We start from the raw sequence: 26,466 nt of genomic DNA on the forward strand, positions 1-26,466 counted from the left end.
CCATTTTCAAAACATATCTAGCAATGGTATAAATAGTGCAAGGGTTTGTTTTTGAATGTCTGGCAAGAGGCTGCTGTTGTGTACAGACCCCTACACACACTCAAGAGATAAGTTTTTATTTGTTTAGGAACAAATCCTTGAGTCACATCTAGCTAGTGACTCCCCTCTCAAGGCAACACTCAGCCTTGGAAAAGTAGGTGATAAGGAAAAAGATCCTCTCCCCTTTCCTTCTAGCAGTCTTGTTTTGCTGAAAAAAGCCCGCCTACCCACAACTACTATTTTCCATCCCATCTCCCAAAGGAAAAAAATATGGGAACTATATATTTTCTTCCATAGGAGAAATCTTAAACTCCTGAGATGGAGAACAGCATTTTTTAGGAAGGAACAAAAGACCCAACCCCTGTACAGTCGTACCTTGGTTCTTGAACGCCTCATGACTCGAATGTTTTGGCTCCTGAACGCCACAAACCCAGAAGTGAGTGAAGTTTTGTGAACTTGTTTTGGAAGTCTAATGTCCGACGCGGCTTCTGCGGCTTCCAATTGAGTGCAGGAAGCTTCTGCAGCCAATTGGAAGCTGCGCCTTGGTTTTCGAACATTTTCAGAAGTCGAACAGACTTCTGGAAGCATTCCGTTTGAGAACCAAGGTATGACTGACTGTACTCGTCTTCTGAAGCACATAACACACACATCCATGAGGAAAACACATAGCCAAACATCATTTGTGTATGTAGCTTAGCCTTCTCACAGGATATATTTTTTATGGCTTTTAACTGGAAAGGCTTAGTCCAAGTGGCACACTTCCGCTCATTTTACCTGCAGAGCTCTAAGGAGCAGGGCCTGGGAACTTCTTTTGGTCCCAGCAACTACTCAAGGAGAGTCAGCATTCAGTGTTAACAGGCATCATGGAATTCCAAGTCTACTCTGATATGATCCAGCTTAGGCCTTCTTACCTGCTCCTGTACGAAGCCTGCCAGACTTACCGTATTTTTCGCCCTATAGGATGCACCGGCCCATAGGACGCACCTAGTTTTTTTGGGGGGAAATCAAGGGGAAAAATTTTATTTCCCCCCCAGGTTTGCGCAGCCATCCCCAAGCTAGAAGAGGGAGACGGAGCGCTCCGTCTCCCTCTTCTGCCTTCAGGGACAGCTTGCCCTGCTGTCTCCCGAGTTTGTGGGGCTGGCGGGGGGAGAAGCAAGCTTGCTTCTCCCCCCCCCCCCAGCCTCCAGATCAGGTCGGGGCTTGCAAGACTTGCGGATAGCTTCCTGAAGCCTGGAGAGCCTGCATTCGCCCCATAGGACGCACACACATTTCCCCTTCATTTTTGGAGGGGAAAAAGTGCGTCCTATAGGGCGAAAAATACGGTAATTCTTCCCTCTTGATTCCACTAAGCTTCAGGTTATTTTGGCTACCTCCAAACAGATAAAACAAATCTGAGCTGAACCAACCAACCTAAAGCAGCACAAACTAGCTTTAGGAGTGAAAAGATTCTACTTAATTCTTCCAGTTGAATATTGTAACAAATACTGCTTGAATACCCTTTGAAAAACAGTAGTTACAGTTAAGAACTTTAGTTGCCAAGAGTAGGCAAGGGCATCCGAATCGCCTACATTAAGAGCTATTTGGCTCCATCTGGTGACCAGGATAGGTTTTGCAGATCATCTTCGAGTTATGACCCAATTTGCTTCTACAGTGGTACCTTGGTTCTCAAAATTACCGGTAATCCATTCCGGAAGTCCGTTCCAAAACCAAAGCATTCCAAGTCCAAGGTGTGCTTTCCCATAGAAAGTAATGCAAAATGGATTAATCCACTCCAGACTTTTAAAAACAACCCCTAAAACATCAATTTAACATGAATTTTACTATCTAATGAGAACATTGATCCATAAAATGAAAGCGATAAACAATGTACTGAAGTCACACAATCAATCAGTAGCTGAACTGGGTTCCACACAGTCACACACAAAAAAGCCACAAAATTGCAAAATAGCAAAAACAGACAAAACCTCAGTGTAACACTCAAAACGGAAGTGTGGCACTCAAAGCAAAGCATGTTCAGCTTCCGAAAAAAGTTCACAAACCGGAATGCTTATTTCCGGGTTTGCAGTGTTTGGGTTCCAAGTTGTTTGAGAACCAAGGTGCCACTGTATAGATATTTGCAGCGGGGAACACCTCATCGTCCTAGAGTAGAAGCATCACCTAGACTGTTGCCCATAGTAGAATTTAGGAATCTTCCCAATTGTGCCGGATCTGCGTGCCGGATGTAGCTAAAGAAGCTATAGCTTAGGGCCCCACTCTCTTGGGGGCCCCCACAAAATTTAAAGTAAAAAAACAACTGGATGTACATTTCCAAAATATAAGATAAAAAACAAATAAAACAAAACCTACATACAGCAACAGTGTTTTGTGTTGTGTAGGTTCCTATTTGTTATGTGCAAATGGCTTTAGATACCTATTGGGTCCATAAATTACCATATAGCATATATTCAACACAAAAAACAGCGACAATTTGTTGTTGACAAAGGGGAGCTGGACATATAAAGGGCCCCATTACCTTCAGTAGCTTAGGGCCTCATCAAACCTGACATATGGTTGTCAAGCCTCTGCTTAAAGACCTCCAAAGTAGGAGACTCCACCACACTCCTTGGCAGCAAATTCCACTGTCGAACAGCTCTTACTGTCAGGAAGTTCTTCCTAATGTTTAGGTGGAATCTTCTTTCTTGTAGTTTGGATCCATTGCTCCGTGCCCGCTTCTCTGGAGCAGCAGAAAACAACCTTTCTCCCTCCTCTATGTGACATCCTTTTATATATTTGAACATGGCTATCATATCACCCCTTAACCTCCTCTTCTCCAGGCTAAACATGCCCAGCTCCCTTAGCCGTTCCTCATAAGGCATCGTTTCCAAGCCTTTGACCATTTTGGTTGCCCTCCTCTGGACACGTTCCAGTTTGTCAGTGTCCTTCTTGAATTGTGGTGCCCAGAACTGGACACAGTACTCCAGGTGAGGTCTGACCAGACCAGAATACAGTGGCCCTATTACTTCCCTTGATCTAGATGCTATACTCCTATTGCTGCAGCCCAAATCCGGCCCTGTCCCAATACAATACAGGCTGCCATGGCTCTGCCAAAAACCACCTTCACACTATTTCACTGCTTGTCCTGGGGTCCCTTGTGTTGGTACTTGTAGTTTGAATGAAACCTGCGGAAGATACTAAGCCTTTAAGGTGACACACAGTCTAAGAACGCCTATGAATAGGCAGTTTTCTAAGGCTATGCCTGCATCCAAGGGATTAAGCTGGCTTCCCCCACCCTGTACTGAAGGGTCATCTTTGCTATTTGAAGCTAGATCACAGGGCGACATCCAATGTCAAGTCATGCTCAGAGCAGACTCCCTGAAGCCAATGCAATTTAACAACATCTGCCCAGTGGGTCTAACTCCAGGTATGAAGCAGCTCCTAGTATTTTCACTCCTAGTATTTTCCAAACAACTTGAGGGGAATATGCCTAATGCAGCTCATAAGCAGAAGCACTGCACAAGGGCTCTCCCAAGATGGGTTTTCCTGCTGCTCCTCTTGAAACCAGCTCTGGGGGGCGTGGAGAGAGAATAGGTATAGCCCAGCTAGTAAGAGAGGGGTGCTAATAATACCATGGTTGCAGGTTCGACAGCTTCACATTTCTGCATTGAAGGGAATTGAACTACATGGTCATCAGCGTCCCTTACAATTCCATGATTCTACAAAGCTGAAATGCTCATGCAGGTGACACATTTCAAATCATGCGTTGTTGAATTCCCCTCCAGTGCTTTACACTACATTATTTGTACAGCTGCTATTGAAGGTGTAGGGATGCGTGTGGCGCTGTGGTCTAAACCACTGAGCCTCTTGGGGCTGCCGATCAGAAGGGTGGCGGTTCGAATCCCCGCGATGGGGTGAGCTCCCGTTGCTCGGTCCCAGCTCCTGCCAACCTAGAAGTTCGAAAGCACGCCAAAAAGTGCAAGTAGATAAATAGGTACTATTCTGACGGGAAGGTAAACAGCATTTCCATGCACTGCTCTGGTTTCGGTGTTCCGTTGCGCCAGAAGCGGCTTAGTCATGCTAGCCACATGACAGGGAAAAACTGTCTGCGGACAAACACCAGCTCCCTCAGCCTGTAAAGCGAGATGAGAGCTGCAACCCCAGAGTCATCTGCGACTGGACTTAACTGTCAGGGATCCTTTTTATTGAAGGTGTGCCCCACACTGGCTGCATTGTTCAATTACAATAAGTGTGGCATCATTCTGCTTGGCACCTACAAGTTTTACAATAATATTTGCAATGCACTTCCAATCTTACATCAAGAACAAGGCTCCTTAAAGGCCTTCGTGGATTGAACTCACCACTTTTCTGACCAGTGGTGTGTCACAGTGTTTGTTCACGCATGAGATGGGCAAGAGACTTGGAATTGTGAAGTAATGTCTGCTCCAGCACTGGAAGCACTTGAGCAGCTCTTAATGACTGGCCAAGGGACAAAGAGAGGAAGTGCCATGGGACTCCAGCTAAAAGCAGTCTGTGGCTGGCTTCAGATATTTCAACAGTATCCTGCCATCCTCGCTGGAGAGCCAGACAGAGGCTAGCCTCTATACTAGTTGTCCTCTATGCAACTTGAGCAGGTACCATGCACAGTAATGGACTCCTCCTGATACGAGACCCACGAGACTACCAACGAGTGAATTTGATAGTGTTTATTATACAAACCATTAGAAGTAAATTTACACAGCTATTAATTATAGAAACTGGCATCAAGTCTTGGCACTGCCATACTGTGTAACACAGTTTAAGTTAGTAGAGTAAGGCATGATTCCATTTTAAGGCATGCAGGAAAGGGGTTTATTGCATTCCATATTTTTCCTTCAGCTCTTCCACTTTTTTAATATATGCTTTCATTGCATCTTCTTTGGACATTCCTGAAAGAGAAAAAGGATTATGTATGTGAGCAGAGATAAAACATGAAGTAGTGTTCAATCCATGCTAGATCTATGGTATCAGCCTCCCTCCCTCGCCCTAGTCACCTAAGCAAGGACTCCTCTGTGCCCATTTGTTACGTAACCGTACGGTAGGTTAACCTTTACTTCAGTGGCCTGTGAACACGAATAGTCAATTCAGTCTAAAATATGGCCCAGCTGTATGTTGAAACTGGAACAAGTGGTGGAGATCATGATCCCTTAAAATGGACAAGGTGGGGAAAGGAAAGCAACAAACAACCTTGACTCCCATGTACACCTTACAAGTTATGTGTTTTGGCCAAAGGAACCTCCTAGCTTCTCAAGTACAGAGCTGTGAATCTATAAAAGACGACTCTTGGCAATTCTAAAGGTGATGAAACAGCCTGCTAGGAGGAGTTTCAACACAGATTCACCCCCCACCTCCCTCACTGCATCCATTGACTCCAGCACATCTGTGCACATGTGGAAACATGAAATGGCTGCAGCATAGCCAGCTTTTGTGACACTGAAACCAAGGGCTTAAAGGAAGGCCATAAAGCTGAAGGAATGAACTGCTAGAGTTAAGGCAAGTAATGTTGATCTATGGGTGAGATTAAGTTGAGTCAGCCATCCCGGTGATTTGATAGCAATTGAGTTGTATTTGCTGTTACACTTAAGGCTTACCTTTCAAGGAATTCCAGGCGTCCCACTTGGCCTTCCCTTTGAAATCAAGCATCCCAGGACGGTCTGAAACAGTGACATTTTAACATAGTAATGAAACAGCCTTGCTTTCCCCCTACAGTACAAGAGATCGCTTTGGGTATACAAACAAAGGCAAACTGCATGAACTTGCAGGTGCAACTTCTTAAAAATAAAGATGATCATGATCCTGACCAGTCAGAGTCTTGTTTATCTTAAGTTTCCTATTTAGATTTAAGAGGCAACCGCATGGTTGGGGTATAGATTTTGGCATCCTTTTGTTACTTATTGTTTGTTTTTTGCAGCCTAGAAACAGAAGTTTAGTCCTGCTTGTTAAAAAGCTTTAAGCCTGCCGAATATTTACTTCCTGCACGTTTTTGTTCACTGTATAGTAAGTCGTTTGTTAACTCTGAGTTCTCATTAGGATAGATCACATTTTGCTGTGTGCTGATTCTAGCTGTTTTTCTAAAGTTGATATCCAATCTAGAGGTACTTCCTTGAAGAGTTGCTAACGATAGCAAAGTTGCTCCCTCTCAACTTTTGAAGGACGGCTTTAATCCAAGGATTGTTCAGTCAACATGGCATGTTTGTTCCTGGATGAAGGGCATTTACTCATCATTGTTCAAAATGATTTCGCATACATGGTTTAATGTGCAACCTAAAAGCCAACCCATATTCTCGGAACCAGGATAACCAAGTGCTGGAGAGACGGCAAAATAAGCACCGTATTGCCTACAATGGAGCCCCCTGAACCAAGATGAACAAGTTTCCTTTGGATCATCTAACTCAACTCACTAACACATCAACAGAAGTGCCTGCATATTTGTTCTTCCATAAGGTAGGAAAGCCTGTGTTGCCAAGTTAGGCAGCCTAGATTTTAAGACAAATATGCCCATACTGGCTACACCTATCAGAAACTGACTCATCAATTCACAACTAATTTTAATGGTAGGCAACTTGCTCAATCTCACGCAGGGTGCAATGCCTTGTAGTTTGACATTAGGGAATCACCCTACATTTTCATGCAAACTGCATGCCATATGTGTTGCAATATTCCATTTGGAAATGAAAAAGAGGATATGAAAAGATAGATTTCTCTCTCTATATATACATATATCCAAGGACACTTAAGACAACCATTCACTGGGACAGAAAATGCACAGAACATCTCAGGAGCAAGCTCTGGTAGTTAACTTGGTGCTCACTTTGGAACCACTGCTGCCATATTGGTTGTTGCACTTCCATCTACAAGGAGGATCCTTTTCAGCAATAAGGAAGACCATATTCTTGCACTCTCTTCTCCTCTGATCTACCCAACTAGCCATTCTATAGTACACAGAGATACAGGGGCAGATTTCATTGTGGAAATGTTCACCTGGAACAGACGGCCTCTTCCTTTTGGTTCCAAGAAATTCTGGTTTTTTGGTAACGGATCACAATCTCCATCGTACCATGTTATTTTGCATTACAGCATCCTCCAAAGGATCGAATGAACTCTGAGCCAGCAACTTCTCATCTGGCTTCCAGTTAACCATTTGTGCCTTGGCCTACTGTAGTGGCTACCATACCAGAGCAGCCTTTGTTTCCTTGGCAATCTACTGAACACCAGCATTTGGTCTAGTAGGTTTGTCCGTATTTGACTGCTCTTTCAGAAGGACTTACCTGAAAGCTCAGGATGGTCAAATATTGCCCTTTGACCGACTTTCCGTGCCTGTGCTTTAGGAGTGGCTGGAGAGGGGTGGGGCATACATAAACGAATGTATTGTGCTCAGGTTCTACGATTAGCATTTCAGAATGAATTGCATGCAAACACAGCACTCATTTTTACCCCAGGATTGGCAATGGGGCTATTCATGAAAACCAGCTGCTTGCAAGGTCCTGGGTGACCTTTAGCTTTAGTTGGCACTGTCATCCCAGAGGGAAGCTAAGCTACTGCCTGACCCTTGCACTGCTGGCACTGGAAGCGGAGGCAATTAGCCAAGAGTTTCAGATCCCCCTCCTGCAGCATGTCCATCACTAACCACATTGTTGCAAAATAAAACAGGGGCACTCATGTCAGTCTTCTGGTTGGTCCCGTTATCAAGAACCAGTATGCTACCCTTTATTCATCTACCAAGCCTTTCTCCCCTCCCCATCCTCCAAAACACACACAAGCTACAGAAACAGCAGAATAATGCCTAGACTTTCCATCCAGTTTTACGTACAGAAACTGGACTCCCTTTTCAGCTAACTTCCCTGTGTTTGGAGTTACCCAATACAGTGGTACCTCGGGTTACTGATGCTTCAGGTTACAGAGACTGCTAACCCAGAAATAGTACATCGGGCTAAGAACTTTGCTTCAGGATGAGAACAGAAATCACGCAGCGGCAGCGGGAGGCCCCATTAGCTAAAGTGGTGCTTCAGGTTAAGAACAGTTTCAGGTTAAAAATGGACCTCCAGAATGAATTCAGTTCTTAGCCGAGGTACCACTGTAGGTTGAACCACCAAGTAGGTTGGTAGATCAGGGTACCAGCTGTGGCAACAAGAATGGCCTCCAAGAGCAATTAGTCATTCTCGTGATCAGTACAAAAGTTGTGTTTCCATGATGCTCTCGCACCAAGGTTTAAACAAAACCAAAGTTAAAGGAAGCAGACATACAAGGGCTTTAACTTCCCAAGCATCTTTAGGGCTCTTCTGAATAGTTGCTTGTAGGACACCCCAACCTGACTTCAGCTACTTATTGATACTCCTGCAAAGGATATCTAAATATTAAACCTCCCCCTGCCCCAAACAGTGCTATCCAGTGCAACATGAAGACTCTATAGGTGTGCTTTTAGTTGTAAGATACCAAATGGGTGCTTCTGTCTTCGACTAGCGAATCTGATAGTTTCACCCTCCTCTTGAAAGATGAAACCCAAGTGTCATACTAGGCTGTTATGCGAACCATAGTCTGCTATCTCAGCTCCAGCCAACTAAAAGTGGCCCAACCTATCCTTTTGGTGCTCACTTTCTGAACACTCGTCCAATAGGATACTTGGAGTGCCAACATGGCAAGACATCCAAAGCAGCAGACCCATTCATATCCTGCTTAACTGTTGTACTGCAATACTGGGCAAGGGTTGTGGAGAGGGGTAAAGAGGATCTGGTTGTAGCTTCTAAAGGCAGTCGCTCCAACTCATAGCAAGTTCCACTGGAACAGAGTTTACAGTTGCCATTCTCACACGCAGCAGTTTCACAAGTTCTATGCCAAGGACCCTCACAGAAAAGGCATTTTGTTTTGAGTTGTGTGCAAATCAGAGCAAGCTTTGTCGCAAGTATCTTTCAGAGCTGCAAGTGCTCCTAGCCCAAAGCTCTTGAGAGCCAGTTAGACTAGGACACCAATAAGTTAAGCAATGTCCTGAACTACTGGATTGGGTAAATTGCTTCACTTAGAACACGGAATCTCTGCAAGGATTGGACAACTCGTCCTGACTAGGCCTTTGAAATGTAGAACATTTCTGCAGGCACTACTCCAAGTTACATCCCACTTGAAGTTTCTACTTTTTCATAATAACCAGCTAAATCTGGCTACACTCCTTGAAGTATGCGAGCTATTACATATTTCAAAAGAGCTGCTGTAGCAGAAGTTACCAGTGATGGTCACTTCAATAGGGAGACTTGATGTGAAATTATGTACAGTGGTGCCCCGCAAGACGAATGCCTCACAAGACGGAAAACTCGCTAGACGAAAGAGTTTTCCGTTTTGGAGGTGCTTCGCAAAACGAATCTCCTATGGGCTTGCTTCGCAAGACGACAATGTCTTGCGAGTTCCTACTGGGTTTTTCCCCCCTTTCCCCCCCTTTTCTAAGCCGCTAAGCCGCTTATCAGCTGATCCGATCAGCAGATAAGCCTCTAATAGCGCTAAGCCGCTTATCAGCTGATCCGATCAGCAGATAAGCCGCTAAAAGCCTCTAATAGCGCTAATCCGCTAATCCTTCAATGGGCTTGCTTCGCAAGACGAAAAAAACCACTAGACGAAGAGAATCACAGAACGGATTCTTTTCGTCTTGCGAGGCACCAGTGTACCTGAAACTATAGTTATGATTGCTGCAATATTACTTTTTAATCCACTTATTTATGTGCTGTTGTATGAAATCTATGCACATCGCAGGACTTGCTGTAGCTCCATGCTATGTATGCAAGCAGTAGCAACTGATGCTTTTAACTATTTATGGTATGAAGCAGATTTTGAAAGAGGTTATAAGCAGCTAAGTAAATTGCTTTCTATTGCAAGTTGCTTTCAAGCAAACGAGCAAGTCTGAAATGAAAGGCAAGTTGATCTCATTGAAAGGCTGCCCTGGGCATTTACTCTGTACTGAGGGATCACATTTACTATCAAGTGTTACATGCAGTTAATATACCCAGATTTAACTTACGGTGCTCATTTGGACTCACAGCATATAGGATCTTTACCTATCTGGTGTGAGATACGTTACATTTCAGTATATAGTAGTTTATAATTCTCAATGAAATAACTCAACAGATTAGGATGAAAGAATTGCTCGATGAGCAATCCCTAAGCATGGATTTGAATGTGGTGTGAAGTTAACTCATACCTGTATTTACATCTCCAACTGTGGCCTGCTTGTAATGGCTGTAGATATCCAGCATTTCTTGATCTGTTGGTTGGGTCTTCAGCTTCTTGACTTCTTCTGCAGCTTTTTCAAAATCTGCCTATTTCAAATAAGGATTCAAATTAAGGGATTTACTGCTGTTCAGTACACTTAATGTAGGCAAACATAATTCATCTAAATCATAATAAATTTTAGCACCAAACTTTTTAGAGCTTCATGAACTGTGGTACAGTCCTTTACATGTTTACTTTGAAATAAGTCCCACCAGGTTAGTTGGACTTACTCTCAGACAAGCATGCATAAGATTCAAGGTGTGAGAATTTAGTTGGGCAAACAGTGTGGAGATTTGAAGCTTGATAATTATCCTGAGGGTGGAAGGTTGCAAAATGAGTTGCTTTACTAACACTTGGCAGAAAAGCTGTCCCAGCACGACTTACGGGGGCTGCCTCCGATGTTGCCCAATTTCTTTTCAAGTTCCTGCAAGCCACTTTCACCCAGACACTGAACACGCCACCAAGTGCTGCCGGATACCTTGAGCAAGCTGCTCATGCACTTGGCAGCGGAAGCCACAAGGGGCCATTATCTCCAGCTGCATTTGCATGCTTTTTCCCAGACCCAACTTTGTAAATTCTCTTGTTGCATCCAGTCAGCATGCTAAGGAATCCTTTCACACAAGAGCCTCACATACCATAAAAACGGAGGTTTTATCACCTATCCTTCAACCACTAGATCAGTTAGGCAAAAGTGCCTGTTCCAGATTGGGGGCGGGGGCGGGGGAGAGAAAGAGAAGAAAAGGCTGCCTGTACAGTACAGTGGTGCCTCGCAAGACAAAATTAATTTGTTCCGCGAGTCTTTTCGTCTTGCGATGTTTTTCGTCTTGCGAAGTGCGGTCCGTCGCAACTGCGCCTCTTCAAGCGGCTTTAAGAAAAAAGCGAACAAACTCGCAAGACGTTTCCCATAGGGAAATTCGTTTAGGGAAGCAACGCAAAAACCGAAAAACCCTTTCGTCTAGCGAGTTTTTCGCCTTGCGAGGCATTCGTCTTGCGGGGCACCACTGTATTAGCAATTCTAAACAACAAGAACTCAGCTTCAAGCTATTATGCATAAGGACTGCAGACCCACTGTGCAAAATCTTGAAAGTCTGGCTTCTGAAAAGTTTCAACCACCATGACTGAAGATACAAAGTAACAGCTTTGGAAGAATTTTTAAGAATTTACTGTACTTGGCTAGTACACGCTTCACATTTGTGGCTATTATTTCAGAAGTAGCGACCTACTTTTAAGAGTTGGCCGCAACTTTGCAGAGGAATAAGCCCCTGGAGAACTTCGCACTGCCTACCAAGGCACAAGCGCGTGCTCTGCAATGGGAGAACAAGGGCGCTTCATTTCTCCTCCTCCTCCCGGACGAGGAAAGAAAGAGACCCCCCTCATTCCGGGCCGCCTATATTACGGAGTGGGGTTTGTGTGGGTGCTTGCAGGAGCAAGCTAAAATAGAAACTTATTAAGCAGCGGCCAGAGGGAGAAGTGCGGAAGACACACTTCCAACTAGAAAGAAAGCAGGAACAAGACCTCTATAGAGGTGCGTACACCCTTCCACCGACTGCTGCAAAGAGAAGCGAATCCGACACTGAGAAAAGCCTCGCGAAAGAGAAGCAGACTTGCCGCGTCTGCAAAGGGGGGGGGTGTATTGGAAGAGCGCCCTTTCGTTAGGGGAGGGGGCTTACCTGTGCCATGGTTGCAGAAACGCGCAGTGACCTCCTCCCGATGCAACAAAAGGCTGAACTGCGCCCGTTGCAGCTTCTTGCCCCAGAGTCTCTATTTCACAAATCAGCCCAGCTCACGCGGCCAATCAGAAGAGAGGGGGCGGGCGCTCGCCGGCCTTTGTTCCCACTGCGATTCGGCAAGCGGGTGGGACTGACGGGTGAAAGGTAACGCCTGATTCCAATGGTGGCCACAGATGTACGCATAACCAAAATGCAAGACTACCCCACTTCCCTGGTTCCTTATGTTGTTTGAAGACCCTCTTCGCGAGTGAGGCAAAGGCCCATGGGCGTAGCCAATACTGTATTTTTGTTAGGGAAGGGCAGGACTTTTGTTAAGGGCGAAAGAACCGACGCGATTGGCCAATTAAGCAGGCATTCCTATTGTTTTACTTGATCTGGGCAGGGGGCAGCTGCCCCTCCTTTGGCTACGCCCATGACAAAAGCTGATAAAAATACACAAGGATTCATATTAAGGTTAAAGTAAGCAAGTATTTTGGGGGGATGGGGGAAAAGCAACAACAACGATGACGTCTATCGAGGAAGCTGCGGGCTGCACATAAGGACTTTCGGAAGTCGTGCGCGTGCATGCATCCTGAGCTTAATTCGAACTTTAAAAAGCAGGCAGCCGCGATTATTAATGGACCGTCCAGCGCCTGCGGGCTTGTTTTTTCGTTTGCAGAGGTAATGCTACGATAGGTGGACTTTGCAAGCCGGGGTTTCTTTTTTTATGTTCTTAAGCAAAACTGCATGCTCAGAATAGCTACGGTTCTTATCTGGGGTAAGAACTCTTGATTAGCAATTTCAAATCATGGAAATTGCCCTAATTGATAGATGCAGACTATGCTGAGAAAATGTCATGATTTCTATTAATGCGCGGCTTCCCCCATTCTTGACCCGCACATGGAGTATTCGAACAGACTAGTCGACAACCGGAAGTATCTCAACGTTAATGACGGCGGCCTCTGGATAATAAGCGTAATTAGGCGAGGGAGCGCCCGCCCGAAAAGAGAAGCGCCTGCAGTCGAAAGGGAATGCCGAACGCGCAGCTTCAAGCCCTAGACCCCACCTCGCCAAAGGAGAAGATTGTTCCCGTCTCCGTAGACCGTAAATCATGCTATTTTAATATGAAACTGAGCGGTTGATTTGTGTCTCAAGGCAACTTCAGCGCATTAAATATTTGCTGCGACGAAAGGAGCGTTTTGCAGTATTAACAGTGGGCTACACTGCAGGGTTGTCATAAGCCACTATTGGCCACAGCCTTTTCTCCAGCCTGCAACAATGGGGAGAATGGACTGTACCGCAAAGCAATTTTAATACATTTTAAAATTCTGATTACACTTTTCACGCGAATGTAAACGTGAATAATAATAATAATAATAATAATAATAATAAATTATACCCCGCTCATCTGGCTGGGTTTCCCTAGCAACTCCGGGCAGCTCCCAACAGATTCCGCTGTACAGTGCAAATCCCAAATAAAGCCGAGAACATGAAACACGTATGTAAACCTCTCTGAGTTTCAAGAACGTGTATGTTTATAAGATTGCAGGTTAAGCTTTCTACAAGTTCCATATCTCTATATTTCCCATATAGTGTTAACCGGCCATGGGTTTTGCTCTCTCTATGGACAAAGTTGCCGTCAATTATAAAGGGACCAGTGGGCGACGCAACTCCGCCAGTAGGGCGGGAGAAATGTGCTCGCGGCAGCCAATCGTTGGCGAATTCGTGGAAGGCGTTTGCAGAGGAGGCGAGGCTGTGTCTGGAGGCAGACGGGGAAACGCGGCGTCTAAGTACAGTACCAGGAAGTGGAAGACCTCTGCCTGAGGTTGGGCCACGTGTTTGGAGGGAAGGCGTTTGCCTGGAACGCCGGTGAGGCAAAGTGCGGGGAGCATGAGGAGAGCGGGATTCGTCGTGCGAGTTGGTCGGGGATTCCCAGTAGCAGCAAGAATGACATTTCCTAGCCTGACATGAGAATGGTGTCAAGCGCAGAATTGCTCCACGTTCTGTTTGACACTTTGGTTGGTCGCTATAGTGGTTTTGCAGAGGATTGACGCAATTATTTATATATTGGCGCCCGCCATAAGGTGATTTCACCACTCTGAGCTAAGTGGCGGTGCTTCGTCCCTGCACCGCTACACCATTGAGCAAGAGACCAATAAAATAAAATAAAAATAGAGTTTGGAATGATACTCAGGGAGATTTGGGTTGGGTGGCTCCGACCCCAGTGCCCTGGTACATTGTGTGTAGCGAAAAATAGTATCTGGGAGAGTACAACGTTTGTATTTGTGCATTATGAGCAAATGTACAGTTCATGGTGTTAAAAACTAAGTGTCTTAGTTAGACACAGCGCTGCTTGACTTTTACTAAACATTATGTATGCCACCGTGTGGTATTGGTGTAGTTTGCATGATGCTCTGAACGTGCCAGACCAAAAGTGGGTGGGGCAACCGATGTGATTCTTAAACAAACACCCTTTTACTTAAATGGTTAAAACGACAAAATAGTATATTCTAGCAAATAAGGTACAGCAAGTAAATGAAACATCTGTTTACAAGTACAAACCGTATTACAACAAACTGGAAGTGGCACAAGAATGAACATTGTAAAAACTTTGCTAAGTCACTGATTAAACAATCTGGCCTTTTGAACAGCAGGGGTATTTTTTTGTTTGTTTGTTATTATGCTATGTATTTTTGTGTTTTAGATTGTAAACCTCCCTGTGATCTCAGGATGGAGGGCAGTATAGAAATTTAATAAATATTATTCACACAATAGTACCTGCAAGTCACCATTTTAGATTTGTTTCAATATTGTCAACTGCTTAGAGGTTTTATTGCAGTCAAGCGGTATATAAATTTTGTTCACTTGAAAGTGAGTAGAATCCTCAATTGGTGCCGGAGGGGAATCCTTCCAGTGCAAATGCTAGATTCAAAAGAATGATACAGTATTCCACAGGGCAGGGATAGGTTAAATTCCCCTTTGCTGTCTACTACAACCCTGCCAATTGTTAGCCCCTAGGGGCTGCTCTTTGTGTGTGTGTGTGTGTGTGTGTGTGTGTGTATATATATATATATATATATATATATATATATAGTTCTGGTTAGATATCAATATGCATTTTGGGTACAATTCTTTTATGTACAACGCTGGAATACATCTTAAACAAATAAACAAAAGAACTTGAAGTTTTTGGCTACTGAAACATTGATTGTACCCAATGCTAGGACCTTACGCTCTTGTTTTTCCCAAAAACAAGCTCCTTCATTATGTTGCTTTACATTTTTGCCTTCCAGGTACTTGCTGGATAACTCACATGTCATCGGAAGACGTTACTGTCACTGTTCGTCTAGTTCGCTCCTTTGAGCACCGTAATTTTAAACCTGTTGTGTACCATGATGTTACTCTGGATCAGACTGTCGGAGAGTTTATTGAATTTGTGAAGAATGGTAAGAAACTGTTACGGCTGGTTAGTGCTTCTTGGTGTGCCAAGGAACATGTGGCGGGGGGGAGTGGGGGGACACTGCCCTATGCTGATAGGCCCCAGGGAAGAGCTGTAGCCTAGTGCTTTGCATGCAAAAGGTACCAAGTTCAATCCCTGGCATCTCTAGGTAGTGCTGGGAAAAGCTCCTTCCTGAACCCCTGGAAAGCCAATCAGTGTTCATGATACTAGGATAGATGAACCCAATGGTCTGATTTGGTATAAGGCAACTTCCTATGTTTTTACTATGTCATCGCCTGGATGAACAACGCTCTAGGCATCCGTAGGTTCCATTCTGTTGCTTATCCTTCAGAGGACCCTCAGCTTCTCAGAGACATGTCACATATAAGGCTTCCTGCAGTTATGGATCTACAGTGGTACCTCGGGTTACATATTCTTCAGGTTACATACGCTTCAGGTTACAGACTCCACTAACCCAGAAATAGTACCTTGGGTTAAGAACTTTGCTTCAGGATGAGAACAGAGAACAGCGGCAGCAGGAGGCCCCATTAGCTAAAGTGGTGCTTCAGGTTAAGAACAGTTTCAGGTTAAGAACGGACCTCCGGAACAAATTAAGTACTTAACCCAAGTTAAGTGTGGGTGTAATAGTGTGGATGGAATTCATGGGATTATGATGACTGTTCACAGATACTGGGATGTATTGTGCAAGATTTTAACCTGTAATTTCAAACATCCTTTGGTACACTTAATGTGCCACTATAAGCCCTTTCCATGTTTTTTTTGGAACTTGGATTCCATTGATTTGTATGACTTGGACTGCAGGAGCACTTACTTGGGAGTAAGCTCCATTGGACGCAGATGGACATATTTTTGAGTAGACATGCATAGGATTGTGCTGCTGGTTCTAAGAACAGATAATAACTGTGGGCAGGATTCACTTAAAGCAGGAGCCCAGGGCAAGAACTTCTGCTTGTGAAATGGGGCTTCCCCCACCTTCTCCCCATGCCCCCCCCAAACTGGCTCTGGGGGGCTTGGGAGAACCCTCAAAAGAGTGCGCAGGGGAAGTAGGGATGATTGCTCCACCTGGAAAGCTGAAATGCTTATACAGATGGAACAACTGGAAGAATGCAGTGTTGAATTTTACTCATTGTGTGCATCTTGTTAAATCCAAGTGAAAATTGTTAATGTTCCTTTTCAACATTTCCCCCCCTAGATGTGGTATTAAGGGCAGGACTTCCACCTCCTTTTAAAAAATATAGATATGGTATGTATCTTTCCTTGCACTTCCATTAAATTGGTTTATTTGCATCGGGGTTAGCCTGTGATGCCCTCTGGATGTTGTTGGACTACAACTCCCGTGAGCCTCAGCTAGCTTGGTGAGGGATGATGGAAGATGTAGTTCAGCAACATCTGGAGGGAACCTAATTAGATACTCATTGTGGTTTTTTGTGAGGGGAAGCTGGATGTAGAGGTTGGGCTGGAAAATAATTGGGAGTTTTGGTTCCATGACAGGTTAAGCTTTACCTCATGGAATAATTAAACAGTTGTACATCTTGGAATTCATTTCAGCATTAGCCTGCAGATTATTCATGCTGGTGTTAATTGGCAGCATTGTCTTTTGGGTATTAATTTTTTTATCATCTTCCTTAAGTGCCTTTTAAACTCGCCTCACATGTTGAAGTGCTGCTCATGACCCACAATCCTTTGAAACTGCAGTTTCCTCCGTGCTTCTGCATTTCAATATCCAGCAACTAATTGTGAGGTCAGAAGGGGTAGCCAAGCAGGAGCAAGAAGCATGGAATGAGAGGCTTACGTGCGGAAAGAATTTATATAGTAAATAAGAAGAGAGTGGGAATGAGGCTGGAGGTAAACAGGAAAGAGCTTAAGTATGAATTTGTGAAACGGATATAAAATTAAAGCAAAGTATTTTATTAATCATTGAAAACAAACAGGATTTGGGCGCGCAAAATCAAATATATTTGATTTGGCAATATAGTATATATAATATATCTAGCTCGGAATCTGACATTTTGAAAACTTTCAACTTTCAGGGAGCAACAATTAAACAGCAGGTTTCTCTTGCTTGTTGTCAAGAAGATCTAGGCTTGGCTCAGGAGTTACAGGGGACATTTGTAGTGGTTACTAGTTGCAGTGCTTTGCAGTTCAGCCCTGTCTTGGGATAGGGGGAGAAACTGAATTCAGTTTGCCTTTAATGCTGAATGTATCAAATTTGCATTTTCTGAAACAAAGTTCTCTAACCAGTGTTTACAAACATGCACATAGCTGGGGAAATGTGTATAAAAATGAATATATTAGTGAAAACAGCATGCAAAACATACAGTACCATATTAGGAAAAAATCCTTGAAAAATGTGTACATTAGGTGAAAATAGCATTAAAATTTTAATGAAACAATAGCACTAAATTTTAATGATCATAGCACTTAATTTTTATGGAAAAATTGCAAACTGCTGCAGCATCTTGGAGAACTGAGTTTAAGATTGAAAAAATAAGAAACTGAGAACCGAAACTGACAGGTTTCGCCCTCTCCCACCCAATCCATTATAGTTCTTTACTAACTGTCGGCAAGAAAACAGCAGTTTAGCTAATGGATGGGTGGCTTTTTGGTTGTGAACATTTGCCTTTTGCCTTGCTTTGCTAATGCATAACATAATAATGGTTACAAAAGCAGCAGGTATTGATAATAAGAAACCAGAGTGCAATTCTCAGAAAAAAGCAGCCATTTGAAGCACACCTACTTTAAAATAAAATGCTGCTCATAGCTTGAGGGTATGACTTTCCTGAAAACACCAATAGGTAGGCTGGACGTTCAGCAACAGTATAGCAATTGCAAGACATGGTGGTTGTTTCATATTTTTACTGAGATTACTTTAAATAGGTGATTGCCACTTACTTTGCAAAGATAAAGAAAAAGTCAGTTGTAATGTGGCCTCTCTGTGTTTGGTATAAAAGGTCTTCAGTGAGTGTCCTTAGCCAACACCACCAGCTTTTATATTTCATGCACAATTCAGCATGTTTGTTGCAAGTAGAGGTTTATCACGTAGGGATGCATTCTGAGGTTGCCTCCAATCTGGATTGGGAAACTGTATATCAGGAAGAAAGATGATCTCGTATCACACAACTTTTTATTTTACTGGAATTCTGATTAACAGTTTAAAAAAAGGACCTGCTTTCTGTGTGTGCGTGAGTTTTTACTTTTAAACCATATAACTACTAATCAAAACTGCGATTGGAAATTCAGATTCATTTTGTGGCTTGAATTCTGCAGCCTATACTGTCAAAACTGGGTTTTTAATTTATTTGTATTTTTGAGTAGTCTTAAGGATTCTGCCTGGCGTTTGTGTTCAGGGCTTAATGGATGTGAGATTAGATTGCATGTTTCTAAGTATATAAACCTTCTATAGCTGATTCCGTTAGTATTTTTGAGCTTGTAAAGAACAAGTCTCTGTTGAATTCGGAGGGATTTTCTAGGATTGTGATGATGTTGTACTGCCAGTCCAATTTTAGTTGAGAGAAGCAAAATAAGAAGAAAAATATTGCAAGGTAACAAATGTGCGGGAAGAATGTATGGTGTGATGCACAAGACCTTAGATGGAGCATTATAGCTAAATGCCCAGTAGAAGAAACAAAAAACCTATCTCAAAGCAAGCAATCTCTTTCAGATACAATGAAGATTCTTCACCAGGCGCATGGCTCTAAGGTACATCTTATGACTGCTCACTCCCCTCCTAAATCTCTCTAAATTTAATTTGTTCATGCTGGAAGGTGCCTTCCTTCTAGTAGGGTATAATGTTATTTGACTACTCCGTATTTATTTTCATCCCCTCCTCCCCCTCCATTTCTAGACCAATGAACTCGTTGTGAGTTTAGAAGATGATGACAAACTCATTTTGGCAGAGGACAGCACCCTGAAAGCCGCTGGTGTAGGTTGGTAGTGGGCTGGGATTGACTGGGGCCTTCGTTCGTTGTGCTTGTCATTATCCTGGCTGATTATGTTTGGATAGCCTGCTGAAAAGCAAATGCTAAACCTGATGTTCCGTACGCAACCTGACTATTATTGAGGACCAGTGTGTGTGTGCTTAACGTACATTCACATCATTGGGTTCGAGCGCCCCATGTACCTCTCTTCAGAATGCTAATGGGGGTATTCCCTCTGTCGTCCCGCCCCCACCGCGAAATAAAAAGGTTATGCTTGGAATTCTGTTGAGGGTAATTTTAAATGACTGACAGCTTGGTTATTCGTACCGTGCCTGCCTCATCTTTTCAGCGACGTTTACACTGATGCTTCAGTTGGAAATTTAAGCAGTGTAACTAGTGAGGAGTAATGAGGAGAGCCTGTTCAATAATGTGCAGTTCTGGAGAGTCACCAAGATCACTTGAGAGGGAATACAAGTATAAAAAGGGCATATTGGAACACACTTGCTTGATACCCAATTGGGAAGTGCCATAGGCCATGTCATTCAGTGATAAATGCAAGATAACAGTTTTGTGTGGCAAACCAGGTGTCCGCTGGGTGGGTGTAAACCTTTGCTCCACATAAGCCAGCTGAACTTCTGAAACATTCATTGAGCAGGTAGCGATCACATCTCATTCGATTCACGTTATACGAAAAAGAAAAGTAAGCTTTTGGGTTGATACTCTGGCTGGCCTGTGAGGTAGTCAAACTACTCAGGCTTACTGCTAGCACAAGAGGAGAGCTAGGTTCTGGTCTTTTGTTTACTGGACCAGCAAGCTTCCCAGTTAACTGCTGAGATTTTAAATATATGTATTTTAAAACAAAATTTTACTGGTTTTTAAACAAGTACAAATACAATAACCATTAAACACTTATCCCACAGTACAGCTAATGGTGCTTGTTTTATCCCTTGTCTCTATCCACTTGCTTACATATTCAGCAATCAAATGTATTACTTGATGAAGAGATTTTAAATATTAAATTAGTAAGGTGTGTTAGGGCATTTCTGCATTCAATTAATTTTGGTGAAAACCTGGTATTTCCAGATGCTTCCAGATACTCTCCATCATGCTTAGCTCTTGCTGGTGGGGGCTCATGGGAGTTGTAGTGCAAAACACGAGGAGGGCACCTGACTGGAAAGCTGATGCAGTGTTGTTAAATCTCTGCACCTATAGGGGAGCTTCATTACGAGACAGTGATACGCTGTAGCCTGCACGGCTGGCCTCTTTCTCCAAGCAGAAATATGCTTTTGCTGCTGTAAGGGAAAATTTCCTTTGCTTCTTGGAAGTGTTCTAAAGCAGCTGTTTAGTGGAACACCGGTGGGAGCTGCAGCAAAATGTTACAGCATGGAGGTGGCTGTTCCATTCCATCTCTCCAGTTTTTCCTGCCTCTCTCCGACAGTCAGCATTCCATGGTCTTTGAGCGTACGCAGCCCTCATTGGATTGTTTTGGGCTCTTATCCCCCTTAGGGCTTCTCTCTCCCTTCCTAAAGCTTTTTGCACCTCTTCAAACTTTTCAGTCCCCCTCCTCCCACCCCTTTCTTGCCCTCTGACAGTAGCTACATAAGCAATGGCACTCACAGTGTAAACATCAGCAATGGAGGGAATGACTATGGTTATAAACAGAGTAATAGGGATGTGGGCTTTCCAGAAATGTTTGAATTGGCTCATTTAGGCTAATTTGCATATTCGGCTAATTTGTAAAGGGTAATTATCATTGGAAAATGTTATGGCGCCCTAGAGAGTGACCTGACTTCGCATGCTGATGCTGCTTGGATTTTGTAAGCAAATCCAACCACTCTGAAGCTGCCAGTTCCCGTATTTGCAATTGGCATCCATTAATTGTTGCTAATGAACTTATAGAAATGGAAAACTTTGCATGGGGTGGGGGGAAAAGCTCCAGAATTCTTATCATCTGCACTGAACCAGAAACATGGGCAGCTGCTATGTAGGTATACTCTCAACGAAAGCCCTGGAACAGATGAGTCCTGTAAGAACCTAAAGCAGAAATGCCCAAACTTGGCCCTCCAGATGTTTTGAGACTACAACTCCCATCATCCCTAGCTAACAGGACCAGTGGTCAGAGATGATGGGAATTGTAGTCCCCAAACATCTGGAGGGCCGAGTTTGGGGGTTGCCTGACCTAAATGCTTTTTTGCTGTCTTGTTAGATTGGCTTTCTTAGGCCAGTCTTCTCATGGTGGAGATGTAGGAGGCAGGCATTAAAGGAAGCTGTATACCTTTTGCCTGAATATTTGGACCATAGAAATTTTGCTTCATGAAGTGGAAGAATTATGTTCAACCCTCCCCCAGAATGGGGTTCTCAGCTGGTGAAACACTTAATGAATTGAATTTGAATTGAACAATCAAATTGACCAATTAAATTGAAAAGCTAAGAGACTTGGGCACTTTTAAAAAGACTCTATGATTGAATTGAGTCAGATACAGAGGGCTGTCATCACTGCCCCTTTTTACTATTTTGGTTTGGCTAGTGATGTAGCCCAAGAAGATACAGAGGAGGGGATATGGACCTTTGCGTTCTCTACTTTCTGAAGTTGGGAAATGCATCCTTCCTTTATGGCAGGGGTGCAGAAACTTGCAGCCTTCCAGCTGCTGCTGGACTCCCAACTCCTAAAAGCCCAACATGCTTGGCCAGAAACCAGGGCTGCAGCATCAGGAGTGCCACAAGTTACCCACTTCTCAACCTGTGCTGCTGCTTCTTTGGCGATCACTTGTAGCCAAGTAAGATTGTCTTCCATAAACACAGTTTTAACAGTGAGTCCATAAGTGACTGTGGAGGCCAGTTCTGAATCCACATGTCCTTTCACAGCAGGGACATAGATTTCCGGGCGGGAGTTGATCACGGTAAGGGTTTGCCAAGCGTGCCTTCCTCTTAGCACGTTTCTCCCTTTCATTCTGAGTTTGAGCATCTTCAAAACCCATGACACCTTTGGTAAAGGCTGTTCCCCAACTGGAGCGCTCGCATGCCAGTGTTTCCCAGTTTTTGGTGTTTATACTACATTTTTTAAGATTTGCCTTGAGAGAGTCTTTGAACCTCTTTTGTTCACCACCGGCATTGCGCTTACCATTTTTAAGTTCAGAGTAGAGTAGTTGCTTTGGAAGACGACAATCTCCTTGTCACAAGGAGGCTCTAGTAACTAAACCAGAAAGATCCTGCATTCAAAGAAATGTGGTTCCTGAGGGAGTGGACAGTGGGGGTCATGTGTGAACCTGAAGCTTGCTGCTTATTTCTCCCAGGTTATAAACCCAGGAGTGAATATGCAGGTTGAGTCTTTTAAAAGAGGCCCTGTTGAACAAGTGTAGAAACAGGCCCTATAACTGGAAGTGCTTGGGAGAATTAACTTTTTTTTAATTGGCAACAATTGTCTGATAAATAAGGTTTAACTGTCTCGTGGGGAAGGGCTGGAACTCAGTAGAGCATCTGCTTTGCATGCAGAAGGCTGAAGATTTATTTTATTTATTTATTTAATTTATATTCTGCCCTATCCTCACAGAAGATTCAATCCCCAGCATGTGAAGAAGCTCTGCCAGAAATCTTGTGAGAGCTGCTACTGACAATACTGAGCAAAATGGACCAGTGGTCTGCCTTGACTTAAGGCAGCATCCCACCACCTCCCTTTTGTTTTGCAAGTACAGTGGTACCTTGGGTTACAGACACTTCAGGTTACAGACGCTTCAGGTTACAGACTCCGCTAACCCAGAAATAGTACCTCGGGTTAAGAACTTTGCTTCAGGATGAGAACAGAAATCATCCAGCGGCAGCGGGAGGCCCCATTAGCTGAAGTAGTATCTGAGGTTAAGAACAGTTTCAGGTTAAGAACAGACCTCCAGAACAAATTAAATTCTTAACCCGAGGTACCACTGTATATTGCAGGGGTCGGCAACCCGTGGCTCCGGAGCCGCATGTGGCTCTTTTACACCTTTGCTGTGGGCAGATACTAGCGAGGGGTGGAGGTGCATTGTGGCGGGCACTGTACTGGCTGTGACGTCGCATGGGGGCGGTGCGTGCGTTAGTCACCTTCCCACCCACCCGCCCGCTACATTGTAAGGGGCATGTACGCTGGTCACTGTTTTGAAGGGGAGTGAAGAACACACACACACAAAAAGGTAACTTGTTAATTTAACGTTTATTTCTATGAGGAGGAGTAATTCTGAGGGGTCAAACAAAGAAATAATAAAAAAGTGACAAAAAAGTTTTTATAATGACGAGTTTTGCGGCTCCCAGTTGTTTTTTTCTTCGGAAACGGGTCCAAGTGGCTCTTTTTGTCTTAAAGGTTGCAGACCCCTGGTATATTGAATGACAGAGGTTCCCAAATTGTGGTCCACGAGCTTCATTCAGGTGATTTGCAGCGGGCCTGTGAGGAACATTTAGAATTTGAATGCTGTAGAATTTTATGGCATTCAATAAAACGCCATATAAGAAATAAAAGAAGCAATAGAAATACAATTAAGAATCATAGCACAGCACATCACAATTGTAAAAACAGGGAGAAAAAATATGATTAAGTGACCCACCAAGACCCTCAACCATTTTTAAGAGGTCCAGGGGGGAGGGCAAAAAAGTTTGGGAACTGCTGCTGTATCTTCCTCACTTTCCCTTGCCCCCAGTTTCCGCAGACATCCTAGCCAATATTCAGAGTTGCCATCCCTCGCTCCTGTTTTGCATTACACAGGCAGACTTCATTAACTTCTGGTTTAGTTTATTCAAAAAAATAAAACCGGTGGAACTTAGTCGTGGCTCGCCACTTCAAAAGAATCCGACGTCTCTTAATTGTGATGGCTTTCCGTCAGCTCCATCCCCCGCTCTGAATTAGTAATGTTGCTGACTTACTGTTTTAGAAGAGGAAGTCCTTGACCCGCTGGTGGGAAGAATTGTGGCTGCTCTGAACCTTTGCCGGTCCTTCAGCTCTGCCATATCCCCTGTGGATAATTAGAGGCATTTGAAGGTATTGCTGGAGAAGCCAATTTGTGTCTTTCACTTTGCATATTGTTGAAGCCTCATGAATTAATCATCGGCAGGGCAAAAAAATTAGCTCCCTCAGACGCACGTTTTTTATGGGTCATGAGGGAGAATGTAAAGTGATCTGTAAAATATTCTACTGATCCTCTAAGTATTAAATTATTATGGCTACAGGTTAATTTCAGGGGGATACCCCCCCTCCCGCGGAACAGAATGAGGAACTTTGTTATTTTCCCATGTATTCTGAAGAGAAGCACTGGATTTATTTATGGAATGCTCTGCGAATGGTTTCATAGCCCTTGTTTTAAAATGGTGCCTTTTAACAAGGGTGCTGTTCTTGCCCCCGGCTGTAGTATGCTTTTGGGGGTGGGGTGCTAAACGCATTCTTGCTATTTGGATCCGATGTAAAAACAAACAAGCGAATAACTAGCAATAGCCTTGAACCATAGAGTATTCAGCACCATCTGTGATTCTAATTAATGTTAATCTAACGTTCTGTGGCTTGAAAATTAATGTTTTCACCAAACACGCTCAATATTTTTCCTTTCAGCAAATGAAACGGAGCTCGCATTTTTCTGCATGGATGATTACAGGAAATATAAAGCGAATCCCGTCGCTACCTGGTGAAGACTTTGCAACTTGGGAGAAGATTCCCCCGCTGCTTGTTTTGTGAGGCTTTATGAATTCTTAAACCTTAAAAAGCTGTATATTATAAGTATAATGAATTTTGTTTGCAGGAACAGCAAAGCCTGCTTTTCATACAGTTGCTATCTTCAGTTCTTTTCAAACACAAGCCCCTACTCACAAATCGTATGGCAAGTGTTTTACAGTGGCAACATACCAATCCACCATACATTTTTAAAATGTGAAATGTTGACTGTGGACAAGATGTAAAATGTAATTAACTAACACCAGTATTTTATTAGGGCTGTGCCTTTGCCTTGGATGAGGTGCAAGTCAGAGGCAAAAATCTCTTCCTTGGAGGTACTTGGACCTCCTTAGAATCCAAGGCAGCTTGAGTCCAAGGTGAAGCTGGCTGACTTCAAGACTTAGGAAATATATTGGGCTATTTTTTTAATTATTTTATTCAAGGGGAAGACATCTCAGGCTTTGGGAAATATGGCAAGATGACCTCTGCCTTGGATCTGAGGCAAAATATGATGCTAATCTGAGCTACGAAGCCATAGCCAAGCCTATGAGGTGGGTTTTTTCTGTACACAACCCAAACATATATATGTAAGCTAATTTTCCTTTCTTTTCCCTTTGTAAAAAATTCCTTGCTGTGTCTTCTGGATAAAATGTAAATGGGTACTTGCTGCTTAATGGTTATATGTTATTGCTACAAGTCTGAAAAAGTGTTGTGTACAAACTCGGAAACTTTTGAAATAAAGGGTTATTTATCGCAAGTGAGTCATTACTGCTGAGGCTGGGAATCCTGTGGGGTTTTGTCAGAATGGCTGCTGTTCAAAATCTTGTCACACCATAGCCAGTTCCTCCCTCAGAGCTCACTCTCAAAGATCCTTTTCTGTGAGGAAAATAATAAAGGAACAGGTGTGACTGATCCATTAGCACAAACTCATGCCAAATCTTTCATGTTCCATATTCAAATTCATTTCTTCAGCCTTGCAGAAAAAATGCTTTTTCTTTTTTTAAGGGATGGCTAGAATTCTAAGTGAAATACGTTCTTGTAAAGCACAGGGGTGATGCTTGGTGGATTTGTGGGCAGCAAATGGAGAATTTGGTTTGTTCTTTTTGGAAATAGGGTGGAATTCCTTGTAGCACTGAGGAGATTGTTCCATCACCGTAAGTATTTTGGCTTGCCTTACGGAACGATCTCCTCTTTCCCCCCACCCGCCATCACATGTTGTTCTATGGGTTCTCCTGACCCACTAGAGTAGATCTGGGGCAGAAGAAGAAGCTTCCTTGTAGTTGAACCTGCCCCCTACTAGCCAGTCATTTACCCTGGAGGGCATAGAACCATTTGCAGAGTCAATAATTTCTAGCAGCCCCTTCTGTGATGGGAATTTTACACCTGCTCTCCTTCCTTGGTTTTCTGATTGGG

General features: G+C 43.5%; 2 protein-coding genes across 9 annotated transcripts; one reads left to right on the forward strand and one right to left on the reverse strand.

The window, feature by feature from the left end:
* Positions 1–4,703: 4,703 nt before the first annotated feature.
* Positions 4,704–12,111, reverse strand: DBI (diazepam binding inhibitor, acyl-CoA binding protein). The gene is made up of 4 exons (XM_083491808.1): positions 11,973–12,111; positions 10,232–10,349; positions 5,643–5,705; positions 4,704–4,940 (listed from the first exon to the last, which is right to left on the reverse strand). The coding sequence occupies exons 1-4, from the start codon at positions 11,979–11,981 to the stop codon at positions 4,864–4,866; spliced, it is 267 nt and encodes an 88-aa protein (XP_083347934.1). The 5' UTR covers positions 11,982–12,111; the 3' UTR covers positions 4,704–4,863.
* Positions 12,109–25,810, forward strand: LOC310701182 (UPF0538 protein C2orf76 homolog). Of its 8 annotated transcripts, none has more exons than XM_083491621.1 (7): positions 12,250–13,115; positions 13,605–13,880; positions 15,305–15,457; positions 16,664–16,714; positions 19,133–19,170; positions 19,316–19,393; positions 24,955–25,810. In XM_083491621.1, the coding sequence occupies exons 3-7, from the start codon at positions 15,325–15,327 to the stop codon at positions 25,075–25,077; spliced, it is 423 nt and encodes a 140-aa protein (XP_083347747.1). In that variant the 5' UTR covers positions 12,250–13,115; positions 13,605–13,880; positions 15,305–15,324; the 3' UTR covers positions 25,078–25,810. The 8 variants fall into 8 exon arrangements, with proteins under 8 accessions (XP_083347750.1, XP_083347745.1, XP_083347744.1 ...); XM_083491625.1 differs by having other exon boundaries at positions 12,779–13,115; positions 19,316–19,397; XM_083491624.1 differs by lacking the exons at positions 12,250–13,115; positions 13,605–13,880 and adding an exon at positions 12,109–12,207.
* The last annotated feature ends 656 nt before the right edge of the window (positions 25,811–26,466 follow it).

This window comes from Podarcis liolepis, assembly GCF_965112155.1.
Source record: "Podarcis liolepis genome assembly, chromosome: 1".
NCBI classification, from domain to species: Eukaryota; Metazoa; Chordata; class Lepidosauria; order Squamata; family Lacertidae; genus Podarcis; species Podarcis liolepis.